The sequence below is a fragment of the Geospiza fortis genome, unplaced genomic scaffold (genome assembly GCF_000277835.1).
Source record: "Geospiza fortis unplaced genomic scaffold, GeoFor_1.0 scaffold75, whole genome shotgun sequence".
NCBI lineage: Eukaryota > Metazoa > Chordata > Aves > Passeriformes > Thraupidae > Geospiza > Geospiza fortis.
In genome coordinates, this window is record NW_005054360.1 from 1934441 (window position 1) to 1950648 (window position 16208).

At 36.8% G+C, this 16208-nt stretch overlaps 1 protein-coding gene across 1 annotated transcript in view; it reads right to left on the reverse strand.

The window, feature by feature from the left end:
• Positions 1–16208, reverse strand: part of MPP7 (membrane palmitoylated protein 7) — a 141501-nt gene that overhangs the window by 104010 nt on the left and 21283 nt on the right. Inside the window, exon 2 of the mRNA XM_031059324.1 lies at positions 918–1082. Coding sequence (XP_030915184.1) covers positions 918–954 — 37 coding nt within the window. The 5' untranslated portion in view covers positions 955–1082. The remainder of the gene's footprint in view (positions 1–917; positions 1083–16208) is intronic.

Below are 16208 nucleotides of genomic sequence, written 5' to 3' on the forward strand. Positions count from 1 at the left end.
CTAAAAATAAGAATCAAATGCAGTTCCTCATATCCATACTTATACACAAATTTTTGGATTCCCGACTTGAAATCTCCCTCCTAATTTTCCAAATCCTGCTGTTACTTCTTGTGCATAAAACTATGTGACACAGGGGTGGAAAGCAGGGATCTTGTATTGTATTGCAACCTCAGCTGGATCACCCTTTTTTAACGAACACTCTTAAGCAAAAATACTAACTTTAGTTATCCCAAACAGAGGGACAAAAATACTTTCAGACAGGGAGAATTCAGGATAACAAGGAGATGAAATTTAACCTTTGAATATAACCTTCTGTTGCCACAAAGAAGGTGGAAACTATGGAAAGCTACATATCTGCAATCCCACTGCCAGCAGTCAGTGTCAGGAACTGGGCTCTGACGTGGAAGGCAAGTGAAGCAACTGAACTTGAGACAGTATTTTTCTTCTCCTAATTTGTTACAGAGTTGTCAAAACTGAATAGTCTGTGTTCAGAAATAACTCCACTGATAACTGTAACTCACAGAGGGGATAGTCTAGACTGCTGCAAATATTAAGGCATGCATGATATCATCATCTTTTTTTTTTTCCCCTTCCTCCTCCTTTTTCAAGTTAACATTGTAGGAACCGTGCTCAGAGGTGAATCCAAATTCTTCAGATCCATCTATAATATATGTTTGGATCTGTTCTTTCTAGGAGGGTGGGGACAGAGGGGAAGAAGGTGGTGGTGGTGGAACTTTTCAAAATTAATATATTTTATCTGTGGTGTTTCATGTATCTAAATTAACTTCAGGGAGAAAAGGTTATGTTTTAAGTCTTAAATTAAAAATCTGGTGAGACCATAATTAATTATCTTACTTGAAATACAGACTTAACAAATAAGATGTGGAGGAAGCACGGCCCCTCCTTGGCCCGCGTACCTGTGTCACTTCCAGATCCAGTTGATAACGCTGGCATGATTTAGTCTGCAGAGCGTCACACACAAGCCTCAAACCAGCACCGCAGCCAGAAGGCAGAAGTTTATTTCAGTTTAACTGCTTGCAGCCAAGTTGTCTACAAAGATTTATGTTATCTCCTAGCTTCTCCTAGAAAGAACAGAAATAGAATTTTACAATTAAGAACATTGTTAAACTGTATATTACTGCAGCTAATAAAATCCAATGATTATAATGAAATAAGCTTTTATTTAAGATTCTCAAAACAAAGCACTAGACATTTATTTATGACTGTTAAGATTTTTGTTTCCTCCAGGTGAAACAAGTTTTGTTTTCTTCAATCTAGCCTACAATCCCATTCTGCAATAACAATAATTTAACACATTTCTCTTGTGTAAATTATACTCTTTAACTCCAGGCATTTTGGAAATAAAGTCTAGGGGTATTTTATTAAAACTGTGAATAATTGAGGTAATTCAAAATTTTCTACTACTTATCTCAGAGAAATAAAATTGCTTACTAGCACAGTAATTTATTCAGTGTTTCTATTTAACCTCCTTTCAATTGTTTTCAGGTCATTTAAGATTTTTGTTTGCAATCTGGAAATATAATCTAAATTTTAACTGAAGCTGTAAAAAGTAGGACTGGAACAAATACTTTTCTAAGGTAAATAGCAGTTTGATTCGTGGAGTTGATGGAGCCATTACCATGGAAGGAATTTTTCTGCGATTCATTATGACAAAGTCAGTGTTTGTTTAACACATATTTTGTAATAATTGTACAGGTCTCCTGATAGTAAATTTGGGGTCTTTCCTTCAACCGTTTTTGAGAAAAATTCAGAGTACATGTAACAAAAATTAAAATTAATTTCAAATAGAAGTAAATGCATTTTTATTCAAGTATGTTAAAATATGAAACTGGAATGCAAACATACGAAAAGAAATTCCAAGTCAAGACAGCAAATGTCTACTTAGAGTGGGGCAGGGACTGATGTGTTTTCAGGGAGAAGTAAGGGAGAGGGGGAAGTAGAAACTACCAAAAAAATAAAGATTTTTTTTTCCCAGATTTCAGTAAACAAAAAGGATCCTTGAAGAAAGAAAGCAGCATAGTTCTGCTTTAGCAAAAGAAAATAAACAAACAGAAGAGCATTTTGCCGCTGCTATTGCTGGTTTGGGTTTTGTTGGTTTTTTTTAAAACACATTCATATTAATCAGAATGACTTTTGAAGTCATGTTGGCTCTTAAAGTGCATATTTTGGACCCATTTTAACTTGGCAACAGTCTTGTGGAAGAGTGATATACAGGTGCTGTAAACACTGTATGCTGTTCAAAATTTTGTTTTTCACTGAAAGAAATCTCCACATGGCTAAAAATATTGCAGCATACTAAGGGCCATCCACAAGATTTTGTTTAATAAGTTTTAAAGGAATATATTATTAGATATAAGTTAGCTGTTCACTTGTCCCCAGGCATAAACCCATTGTTTAAATAGTTTGGCAGGTTTTTTTAAGTATGGGGGTTTTTTACATCCCCTAGGCATTTACCCAGTGAATCTGGGTGGTTTGGTTAAGAAGGCAAAATATAGCAGAAGTTACCTCCCTGGACAACTTCTTCTGTGATGAAAAGAACCAAATAAAAACCTAAAAGCTTATCTATTAAGATTGTTTAAGGGTTTAGGATTTTTTAAAATTATAGAAGTTAATGAAGAAAATAAGTTTTCAGTAAAAAAACATCAGTTTCAAAAAAAAAATATTTTGACATTCATCAAATCAGCACAAAAGTCCATGAACTTAAAATTTAAAGCACGGATAAGGAAATTAAGTATTCCAGAGTGAAAGCTCATCTTATGATGACAAGAGCTGTAAAACATCTATATGTAAAGCTAGCCAGGGTGCAGTTAAAAAGAGGAAAAAAAGAAGACATCATAGCCAAGGACACATTGTGCCAATTAAGACGGAACATATTCACTTTACATTAATTCTGCTTGTTTTCTGTTTAACACATAAAGAAGTCAGGTCCCAAACTCAGTGACAGTCCGCAGCACGAGCACACCCGAGCAGCCGTATGAAGGAGAGAGGCATTTTTACTTTTACATGTGTAAGAAACTGGTTGAACAAAATTATCAATTACTAATGAAACATCTTTGATTTATATTCATGTTAAAGTACTTTCATCTGTTAAAAAGAAAAGAAAACAAAACAGGAAAAAAACAAAACCAACCAAACAAGGTGTTCTCATTATGAGTACATTATTATTAACCAGAAATTCAGGTTCTTTAAAGAGAGTTCACTGCAAAAAGCAGAAAATCTTGTTGATCTCCATATACGTGATGTATTTCAACTCCATCAGTTTCTTTATTTTTCTTTATTTCACAGTAAATCATTCAGTACAAAAAAAATCAAGCTCATTATTTAAGAAACCTATATACAGCACAGTTATTGCCCCCTGATCCTAAATATATATTAATGAAAAATAAATGACCTGATGAAATCCTTACCAGTAAAATGCTTAATATTTTGCTGGAATGGGATGGGGATTTTTTTTTTCCTAACGTGCAAATTAAGCTACATTTTTGCAGTGATGATGCTATTTTCTTTGGCTCACTTCATTTAAAATGCTTTGGAAGTTTTTGCCGGAGCCCAGCCATAGGCATTGCTGACTGCTGTATGGAATCGATTTGCTGCAACACAGAAATACCAGCTGTTACGGTATGTCCTGAGAGGGATTACCGAATATTCCTAAATTGAAGTTCAATCCATCTTTCCATAAAAATTAGGAGCCAGGGCCAGGAACATAACAGCAGTATCAAGTGCACCTGAGGCATTTACAATACCCAGCAGAACTGTTACAACCAGCCTTTAAAAAGGGCTTATTTTTGAAATTTCATTATTCCAGTTGTACCTTGCTTCTATAGATCGCACCGTATCGGGTTCTGCTGGCACCCGCCGCGTGGAAACAGCGGCGCCCGCCCGGCCCCTCACGGCCCCTCACGGTAATAGAAATGGATTAAGATAAAATAACAAAACGCATAATTATAATTGTTTCTGCCTGTGTTTATCTGCATAATGAAATACATCTCTATTTTAAGGCGTTCTGGTTGAACGGCAGGTGTTGGGGAAAAATATAAGCCTTGTCTGTAAAAAGCACAGAAATGCTCCCCTGTCTTCCAACAGCTCCCACACACTGCAGGGTCATCAAGCCAGACACAGCTCTGGTCACCGTCACCACCAAGGTCATTGCAGTGACATTACTCACCAGGGTGACGTGCCCCGGTTCCACAAGGCCAGGAGTGCGGTAGAAGCCTCCCAGAAGCACTGTACAAACCCACAAAATTCTAGAATTACAGCTCTCCAAGGGAACCATTTTTCTGCATATCCCACATGTGGACCAAGAGAGGTCCTTTAGCAAAGGATGAGGGATAAATCTTGTTCGCGATCACTCACATTGGGAATACAGGACTGTAAGAACAGGCAGAGGTTGGGCAGATAAAGCAAGCAGGTGGGAGGCAGCTGCAGAGTGCCAAGATGAATGGCCTTCCACGTAATTTCAGCTTTAGTAGCTTCTTTCTAGCATCCTCTATTGCTTTGGAATTGAAGTGACTCCATCAGTCATGCATACACTTTATTTCAGTCAAGTTCATTTTTCAAGAAAAGATGAGGTAGAAAAGCTAATTCAAATTTGTACTTATGGCAAGCACCATGCAGTTGGAGATGGAACACATAAAGTCTTGGGTCTACCTCAAACTTCCCACACAAACCTCAATAAACTCCATAATATTTATTTCTGAAAGCGTATTTTACAAGTTACTCAATATTTTGGCATTTTAATGAATATAAATTGATTTCCTTCACATTTGAAAAGCAGACTGAAGGCTATTGATTAATTTATGACAAATAAAAACATAAGAAGTATGAACATAACAATGGTACAAATCAGGAGGCAGGCAGGCTGGGGATGGGACACATAAACCCAGGTTATTTGGTTGTTTGATACAAGAAACATTCAACCTATTTTTCTAAAGGATGCCACAATTATGATGACTATAACCTTGATTTGCAGGACTAAACCAGAATGTCTGCAAATGGTATTCAAAGTACCAGATAGAGATTTCATGCAGACACAGGAAATTTGACAGCCAGTCAGTCTTGTATTCATTATGGGGCCTCAAGTAATTGAGTGACTACAGACATGTATACAAGACTCCAAAACCCAGTGAGCACAGGAAATTGCCAAGGGAGGTTTTCTAGACTGGGAGAAGTAAATTTGTTTCAGTAGACAAAATCTGAATTGAAAATGGCGGTCAACTCTTTTAGAAGCTGTAATGTAAGGGGATCTAGTGAATTCTTAAACTCTTCTGAAGAAGGTTTCAGCTCCTCAATCACACAGTCTCCGACAGGCTACTGGAACGCGCCTGTGGCTCCTGACAGGCTTCCAAAGCTGCTCAGCTACCCCTACAGGCAGTATGTACTTGCTGGCAACAGGAACCTTCAAAAAATCTTCAACTTGAATTACAGCATAGAGGACATGTGCATAAATATGATGGGTCTTCAAAGATGTTGCAGAAGCAAGAAGCTACCTCTGACTCACTCAGCTGTATGTGTAATGAAAATTAAAACTATCACAAGTATCTCTCTGTATGAAGTCCACTTAGAAACCCCAGAAATATCTACAGCAACTACCAAATGTTATTAACTAATACACCAACACAGAAAACAAGGACTGCCCCAAACTGGAAAGGTCAACAGCGGCCCTCACTAACTTCTTCATGGTCTTGTCATCATATCAGTCTTCAACCATAAGAAAAATTAAAGGCTTCTGCATATTTTTCTATCAATTCTATCAGTGTTCTCCATTTTATTTAGGTTACACCATAGATATCTTAGAAAGAGCTTCGCTTTGTGAAAAGACTTGGAGAACAGCAGATAATTTAGGCACTCTTAAGCATCCACTGAAAATGAGTAAGTGTTTGGCATTTAATTCATACATTTGTGGTTACATCTTTAACAAACAGCAGTTTGGAAAAAAATACTTCTAAAATCATTTTATTTTGTAGTGTGACTTCTACTTCCATGGTTCAAATCTGACTGTCAAGTCAGTGCATCAGGAGAGAGATGTCTCTGGCCTCTCCTGATGGGAAAATGTTTACATATGGAAAAAAAATCAACACTCTAAATTATAAAATCTTTGAGTACAAGAAATAAAAAGAGAGAGTATTTAAGAAGTAATGTACTGAAAAACATTAAGACAGTAGAAATTACTACCCCAGCAGTCTGTGGTGGCTATTTCCAGCAGTTTGATCAACACCAGAACAAAGTCAGGCTTATTTCCAGTGAGTGGCCCTCCTGACTGGTCTCTAGGCTACATGTTTGGACCTTTATAATTTTATTCTCTTTCTCTTCAAGGATGAGTTTCCACTTGACACTTCCCTTGCTGGATTATTAACAGAAAACACACAACTTCATCACTACCTGACCATACATTTCCAAAAACATGCCAGAAGCTCATATCTGGGGGACATCCTCTCTCATGTTTGACTGAGTTTGTTCAAAGGGCTCAGAAGACAGGTAGAAGGAAAAGAGCACAGTGTACAATTTTATTCCTTCATAACTTCAGCAAAAGACGCGTTTCTCCTCTTGATGAGAGTAATCCTGTGTCAATGGAAAACTCTCACTTACCTTAAACTCCAACAGCAACACTGAAACTGGCATCACAATTTTCCTTATTCAGACAGTTATTCTTTCATGGTCTGGAGCAGGACCGTTTATCCAGATACCACTGTTATCTAAAACCTCTCTAAATACAAGTGTGAAATAATTCTTTCAATGAGTCAATACAACATAGAAAAAATAGAAATAAAATACAGAATATATTACGATATTAAAACGTTGGTAATATTGTTATTAATTTATATATTACAATGTATTACAGTTTAAGTTTTAGAAAGTTCCTTGCAGCCTGAAAACACTGCCATGCTAAATGCAAAATATGTTCAATGAGTATTAAAACAGAGGCAAGGCTTTTTGCAACCTGCACCTTCTCTGCCTTTAACACAAAAACCCCTACGTGAGCTCTGTCCAGACTTAGCTTTTTAATGTCAGTGTTTGAATTGAACACATTCCTTAAAATGCACGAAAACATTCCTTTAAATAAACACACTAAAGCTACCAGTTTAATTTTAACCAGCATCACTGTTGTAGATGTCCAATACCCTTAGACAGATCCAATTTTCTGCAAATAAAATGTACCAACTGACAGAATAATATTAGTTTAATATACTAGTTTAATAAAGCTATTCATTAAAATGTGACCTAAACTATGTCTCAGATCAAAGGTTGCTCTTTCAGTTTGAGTTACTGGTTTGGGCACACTTTTAACACTTTTCCCCTAGCTGCAAACCATTCCTTTCCTTGGAAAATAGCTGTCAGCAGGTACCACAGCCTCTCCATTAATTACCTGCACAAATAGTTTTGTTCTGGCAGTGTTTCCTGACAGTCTGTTTGAAAAATGTAACTACCTACAGTAAATTACAAACCTTACTGACCTCCAAAATACTAAAAAAACCTGGCAATTTTTCTATAAATGAGAGTTCAGCACAACCTACTGCAATGAATCATCCAGTAACCTCAACACTCCCTAAAAACAATTAAAAATGTTCTGCACCAAGGGGCTCTGTAACTCCAATTTTAGAAATATACTTCAGATTTTAATAGTATTATAATGCAGTTTGAGCCCACATTTACAAAAGTGGATGGGAAATCTGTGATAGAAGTAAAACCAGGATTAGGACATCCTAAAGAAACTAGTAAATATCTACTTGACTTAAACAGTTTAGCCACATATTAGCATCACCAGCATTATTTACATCATAGTCCAACAAAACATGTATGCATCAACTCTCACGTCTGTTAAACAGCCATATCCAAAAATCATCCCCACAATTACATAAATATTCAAATTATTACTTAAACTCAGAAATACCTCCTCTAATGTCAGAATGTTATTTTTCAAACTCAAAATTTTGAACACCTCTAGAGCCAAATAAGGTACAGATATTTTACAGTGCTTCAAAATTTTATTACAGAACTTTTGATCACTCCTTCTAGTTCAGATTAACTAATCTTTTGAACACTTCTCCTTTGTTCAGCATAATTTTTCATAATCCTCCTCTGTCAAAATGTAAGGATTTTTTTTAGAGGATGGGTAAAGTAAAGAGATGATTTATAATTAAGCATGGGGTTTATTTTCGGAGGGCAAAATCGGAATAAACCCCATTTTCCTAGTATGTGTTTTTATCCAAGAAAAAAACCCATTACAATAATTTTTATTTTAATCAGTTTCAGATTGCTTTTTCATTGTGAAGTTTTAAAATTCAGTGAGCAATCTGGACAGTACACCTTTAGCTCAATTTTGAAACATTTTGATTTATTAAATGGTAATTTATTAGTTGCATCTTGAGCATAAGTAACAAAAAATATTCCTTAAGTGTACATGTGCATTGTAAAAACAGTATTGCACATGGATAGACAGCTAATCAGAGGAAGTCTGTGGTTGACTTTCGTCAGTTTACAAGCTTCTTCTCAATCACTTTTCTGTGATTTAAGTTTGTAGAAGAAAAGAAAGGTGAAGGTCAATAGCCAATGACACATTCCAGTGCCTTTGCACCGCTGGCACATCAAGCATACCAGACACTTCGTGCAGTCTTCTGTCTTCTCTGTAAGTTCCTCGTGACCATCCTTCATTCTTGAATTCTCCAATTCCTTCTAACTTCCAGATGCCACTGAAAAGCTCTCTTTTTGCTGCATAACCTCCCCTCTTCCTTTCTGGCAAACTCTGGCAGCACCATTGCATCAAAGCCACTGTATGACTTGTCACCTAGCATATACTTCCTTCCATTTTTATTTTCATTTTCTTCCTTTTCTCCATTTCCCTCTTTCCAGGAGAGAAGCTTCCCCCTCTCAGGCCCTGCTGTCCAAATTCTACGTTGCAGTTTCTTGCTTCACATCTATACCAATTTTACCTTTTCCCTTATGACGCTGCTATGTACTCACTATTCTTGTCATGAATCCAAGAATCTCCAACAATGAACTCGGCCTTTACCCCCTCTATTTAATAAATATTCCCATCTCCTGACATTTTACTTTTACTTCCCTTACAGTTTTCACTTTCTCCTGTCTACATTTCCACTCCCACCCCACTGATCTTTTACACCACTGTTCACATGGGAAATGTGAACGATTGTCACACTACTGCTTTATAAACCTATAGTCAGTTTCCAAATCTATTTCTAACCAGCAAATCCTTGCTTTAATACTCTCCAAATACCTCCTTCTTTCTTCTAGAACATGGATTAGCCGAGTTCAAACAGGCAAGAAGCCTGAAGTGTGTGGCACGTGTCAGCAGCTGCAGACAGCAACATCCACATAGGAAGGTCTGTCTGCCTGCAGCTCTGTACCACCTCCAGGATGGAACCACCCTCAGAGCAGGACTTTCCTGTGTCTTCAGGTACTAACACGCAACTGCAATACTCTAAACATTTTGGAACCAATAGTATATATAGTTTACAAAATTATACATTAGAATTCAAATGAGATATAGTTAAGAGCCCATCTTTAAGTTTGATTTACTCTGTGACTCAAGTCACTCTGCACACTTAATTTATGTGGAAATTTAATTAGCAAAAAAGATATCACCTAGAATTAATTCTATCTTGCCAGCCTATATAGCCCAAGTAATAGTCCCACAGTAATCAGAGTGCCTCTGAGGTTCAAGCCATATTTCCAAGACTTAAAACTGCTTAATTCAAGTCTGAGATACCGTTGGATGAAGAGTCAGGTTTAAGGCAAGGGGTAAACTGTATGTCAAGTTCACACTGCAGTGAAAACAAGCTCTCAGATTTCACTTCATTTGGCCAAAAAAACCATATTCAATCTTTATGAAGAAAATAATTTAAAATTATAAAAGGTCAATAAACACAAATGCTAACAAAACTAAACTTGGCAGTGCTGCCTACATGAAGACTTTTTTTCTGTTTTTCTTGTTTAACTCACAGCTTAATACATTGCTTTAAGTCTTAATGCATACCAGCAAAATACAGGATATGCAAAGAGTCCAAGTTAATGTTGCTGTTGGAAACTTAATGTTTGCATTTCCTGGATTTTGGAATTTTAACTAGGTGAACAATGCTGCATTGATTCTATTTTGGCATTTGCTAGAAATACCAAAGTTGTTTTTTTCTTTTTTTTCCTTGTCTGAAACTGTATAAATCAGAGTTAAGCAATTTGATAGTGAACCTTTGACATTTTTTGGCATTATTCATTGGTCCACTCCAACTTACATATCTTGAAGTTTACTGGGAAATGACAAAGGTGCTAAATGAAGCAATAAGCATACCTGAGCCAGCAAGTGTAGGTAAATTAAAGTGCACAAACATATTTTAAAAATGTAGTGCTTTGCAAAATCAAATATTGTGAATACAGAATCTTTGATGATGCAACGCATAACTGTTCTACAGTAAAATGTTTCCTTGAGCTATCATTGAAAATTCCCTAATTGCACTGTTGAAGTTAATACAGGACTGTGCACTGTCCCCACACATGTCATATACTCCCTTATACTCCTGTAACAGGATGTAACCAGAGGTCAATCTTCCCTCTGAATTGAAAAGCTAAAAATACCTAGAAGTAAAAAAAAAAAAAACAACCAACCAACCAACAGACAAACAAAAACCCACAACAACCCAGAGAAAGCGCAGGTAACTGAGTTCAGCTAAGTGAAGCTACTTCAGGTACAGAAGTTGTAGCCACTTCAAAGCACTGGTCTCTTTCAGTACATATCAATGTGTGTTCCCTACATTAGTATCCTTGAGATGGCAAGATACGGAACAGAACAGGGGCTAGGGCTCATCTGGCACTCTTGGCTCCTATTCTGATAAATGATTTACGGATACAACGCTGATAGAGATGAGTTAAATACATGTTTTAATCAACCTGCATTCTCAATATTGAGAAACTGGTTTTTTGCTTGGATCGGGGCTTTTTATACCGCTACAGTAAGAAATGTGTCTCCAGTGCTACCTTTTCAAGCCAAGTTCCTACCCTTGAAAATGATGTTGTATAAAAGACCCTATCAAATTTAAGTATCTACAAAGCAATCTAATTCCTCTGATGAATTCCAACACTGAACAGGCTGTGAAAGGAGAGTGATTGAATAAACAAACAGTGAAGAGGCCTCCTCTCTCTCCGACTGCTGTCCCGATGGATGGGCGGGGAGGAAAGAACTCACACTGTATACATCAACAGTAAAAAATTTAATTTTTTTTAAACTTCTTTGTAGACTTAGGATGATTTACAGGGCTTCGTACAAAATGACCATCAACGACTCACATTACTCTGAATGGCTGTGAAAAGCATGGGTGGGGTTTAATGAAGGGACGTATTGGATTTGTAACTTCAGAGTACGTTAAATGTGGCTGTCATTTCAGCATGACCACACCGACAAGAGAGGACATCATCTGCTGCCGATGGGGGTACAAAGCCAGATGGCAGAAACACAGACACTGCACTCGGAGCAGAAACCAAACGGTCATCAAAACCAGTTTTCACCATGACTTTCAAGATACCAGAAAAACATTTCTACAGGTAAGTATTCCAAATAAGGTATTTTTAAAATGTGATAAATTGAAAACATTCCCAGAAACTTGCAACTTACAGCGCTCTAAGCCAGGAGAGGGAGCTCCTGCACTTTTCAAATAAGTCAGTGTGGATTTCATCTTGTCATTGGAAATAACAAAGCAGTTCTCCTCATCTCACGCCATGCACAGGTCTGCAACTGATTGCTTAAGAAGAAGGATCTAATATGAAACTTTAGGATATATAATGCTCTAAATATATGTGACTGATATTGTTAAAAAAAATCGTTACCATTCATTTTATTCCCCTCCTTAGAAAAGTGATCATTTTCACATTACATATACAGTATTACTGAAATAACTGCCTGCAAACTGTTTAAGTAGTGAAATTACATGATCTATAAACAGTAACACAATGGGTACAAAACCCCACTGAATTTCCTAACAGCAAAGGGTGTTCTTCCTATTCCTAAATTGAATAAGCTAGAATTACAAGAAATGAGGGACAGGATTTTGGTAATTTTAAGGAAGTTCGGAAACTGGAGAAATGCCAACTAAAACAAATATTTGCAATTTATTACTGCAGAATATTTTCACAGTTGCATTTTGTCAATCCATCTTTTTATGAAGGTGGTGTTTTATAAAACATTTCATTCTAGAATAGCTATTAATAAAGTGCTTATTTTTCTCCTTTTCTAATCAGGATAAATAAAAAAATATTTCACAGATTTTGTGGTCTGTTTCCATACTATAAAGGCAGTATTTACTCAAAGTAAGAGCAAACAACCAAAAAGTCAGAGGGGACAAAACACAAGTTTTCATAGTGTGCTCCATCAGAACACATTCATTATACCACAATCACCACTGCAATACCAGTAACATTTTCTAGGTTGAGCGAATATTCATGGAATAAAACTGATTAGGTATTTAGAAATTATCACTATGGCAAATTTCTAAATTACTTCTCTTCAAACTACACCTACATAGTGCAATGCCTGGTTTACAACTGAACTAACACACCTTAATCCTGGAGATAACTTTCTGTTTCTTGTTTCTTGTTCAGTTAAAATGTCCAAGACTCAGCCAGTCATTACTTTTATTTCTAAGTCTTATACAGAATGTCCAAGAAATTTTTACCCATTGAAAGAAGTCAATCTGTGAAAAACTCCTCACTAGAAAGCACATGCTAGTTCGAAGAGGAAAAATGTCAAAAATGTAACACATAATTTGACGTATAAAGGAAATCACATATTTGCCTCTCCCAATGGTTTAAGTTCCAGGTAAGCACTTGTTTCCCAATGTACATACCTTTCTTCCATCTTCATCAAAATGCTCAGCCTTCCAGGTTCCCTAACCAATGCTTTGATATGTATAAACTTTGATACATGGTTTTATTTTCTAGATGGTAGAAGTGACAACATTCTGTATTTCTTTTCCAAGGAAATGAAGCTTCCTCTTCATAATTTCTTCCGCTCCTTACTGAAGACTGTATTAGCATTTCCCACACAGCTCTCAGCTTAATCAGAAATAAAACCCATCATCATCATATTCCAGCAACCAATTAGCCATCTGGTCTATGTAACTTCTCATTTGACAACTGTAATATTCTGGAACTAATGCTCTGTGCTTGAAAACAAAATTGATTGACAGCAAAATCTACTCATCAATGAAATCTGGCCTCATGATAGAGAAAAATGATGCTTAAAATTTTCCCTTTGCGTCTTCTGTGGCCTTCAACTAGGGTGGTGAAGGTGGAAAGAAAGGAAAGTCATAAAGATCAAAAGAAGGGTAAACACAGCAGTAATATTTGCTGCCAAATTTCACATCACTGTCAGCTTTTACAGTATAGCAGTATAATTATGTAGTATAAATTTCATGCAGTTTCATAACTACTCTTCTCTCACTCATCGGTAGGCTTCAGATTTGTGGAAAATATTCGAGTGTAACTGTTTTTCATGGTATATTATTTGCCAAAGTATCACTGTCACAGCTCATTTCAGGTATAGCAGTATGATTAAAGAATACTAAGGGGGCTTTGACATGTAACTTAATTTTCACAAATAGTGTAATTGTTACTCAAAACATTATAAACTGGCTTAAACAGACATTAGGTCCTGGAAGTTAATTCCCTAGAAATTACTAAGTGGATACCAGAAGATATTTCATCATTATGTGTAGCCCACCAGTATAAAACAAAAAAAAAATACCACCTTTCAACTGAAAGGAATATAGCCAGCAACAGCCACAGGGAGTGGCAAGGAAATGGAAGTGCAGAAGCACATAAGCTCTCTGGAAGAGTTTTTCAGTGTGGCCTAAATTCTTGAATCCAACAGCCCAATAGAAGAAACAGCTGAACACAGAGAACAATAACACCCATCCAGCTGTCTTTATTGTTAGGCAAATGGACCAAAACTTTAGAGTTTCAAATTAATTTTTCAAAATGAAAATCCTCTTCATTTAAATGTCAAGCACACATTAAGGGAAGAAAGAAAAAGTATTTTCTTTTGGAATAACTCTGTTTTAAATATGTTATTATGCAACACATCGTAAAGCCCAAGCTGTGCTTCTCCAAGGTCAGCTCCACTGGTCACCAAAGTCTCCTCTGCAATTCTTGCCTCTGCCCTACCCCTGCCTAGCTGGGACAGTAAGGTGGCGGAGAGAAGAAAGAAAACTCTTTGCACACTGCTGTCTAGTGTGAAAACAAGTAGAAATAAGAGACTCATAACTTCACAGCTTGTAGATACAAATGCAGCTTACTAAATAACTTTTTTTTTAAGTACCACATCACACTATTTCAAGCAGAGAGTGTAAACAGAAACAAACAGATTAATGTTAGTAACCAAATTTAAAACAAACAAGCCCCACCCCAGGAGTGAATCACACAAAATATACAAGTAACTACATGTAAATAACGAAATAGAGCATTTTTGAAGATCAGTAGAGTATGCTTCTGTGATGAATATGTATCTTACATATTGTCACAAAAGAAGATGAATAAGAGTTGCTAATCTCCTTCCTCTTCTGGCTACTCACAAAACCCCTTTATTGCCCTCATGAACTACAAACTTACTGAAAAAATAATCAGAACTAGAACTTCTAGGTTAGAAAGCAATGCCAAATCAGAGGTTAATTTTTTTAAATATCTTTTGTTCTGCTATCTTGAACAATACAGAATAACTACAGTGGGCATGCCCAGCCTCTAACCTCCCCAGAGTCACAGGGAAGAGGAAGGAACAACAAGGTTTGCAGAATACCTGCCTCACCAAACACCCTGTGACAACACTATCAGTTTTAATACCAAAGCCATCAGATCTATAGTATGTCAGAGATCAGTTACTAATAATGTCACAGGAGCTTGTGGAACAGACACCAATGTGCAAATGGGTAAGTATTTGAAAAATAAATTTCTGCTGTATGAAGGGGAACTTAAAAAAAAGAGGGGGAGGGAAGTTCCTATCAAAATCACAAACCCTCTAGGTGTAGATAACTCTGAATTAAAAAAAGCACCAACTGGGCATTCAGTAAGTTCTTCATAATCATGAAAAGTATGGGAACATTCTGTTCTACACTGGATACAGATGCAGACTGGTTGAGTTTGAGCTAGCCACCTTAGCCACCACTCTTCTCCCTTTGCTTTTTGGGACCTAATTAATTTCACAACCCACCAGTATCAGCTGGCCAGTTCAATTCCTGAAGCCCAACACCAGCAGTGAGCAGCCCAACCACCACCTCTTGTAGCAGAGACAGCAGAGAGCAGCCACCCTGCTGTACACAAGCAGCCACCTCTTGGAAGTGGCTCAGCAGGACAGTCTGCAGTGAGCAGTTCTGCATGTTTCACTGTTCTTATCTTTCAGCCCCAAATAAACCCACCCTTGCCTGTGGGTTTAAGGCAATCTGCAAAATAGTCTTTATACGTGCAAGGGGGAGGAGAAGCGTATGAGGCTAATGGGGAAAAAAATTGCCCTGGCACTGACTGAGTGGTAAAAGAATCCCTAAAAACAAAGCACAAGCGAGTATGACCAAAGAATTTGCTATCAGCACTACTACCAAACCTTGATGAAGACACTTGCAATATCTAATCTCACCATGAAAGTTAGCTTGGAAGTGGAAGATGGCTCCTCCTATGAAAATCTAACAAGTATACCTTGAAACAACCTATATTCTGGGTTAACACTGAGGTATCTTACATCTAAATCCATATTTTACAGTTGCAAGTAGTAATTCTCTGTCTTCACACTGCCCAAAATACAGCCCATGTCACTCATTGCATGGACAATCCACGCTCACTGAGTATTAGACTTGTCTTTACTGTCTGTTGTGTATTGGCCTTATTTGCTGCAAACCAGCCACATGCAGCTCTGAGGATAGGATGATCTTTTGCTGCTTCTGCATTTACACACTACTTGCTCAATATACTAGAAGTTATTGAAACATTAGAAGTTAATTCTCACTTTTAAAAAATCTGAAGATAAGTGTATTTCAAAAAGACACCTGTTATTTTAAGTACATAACCATGGCCCAAAGTGACATAAGGTAAGAACCTATAAAAATATTCATTTAGACAATAGAATTGTCTAAATTTTGAAGTATAACAATATATTAAAATAGGTTCCAAGGGACAGAGTTTTCTGAAGTATTACCCTGGATAGT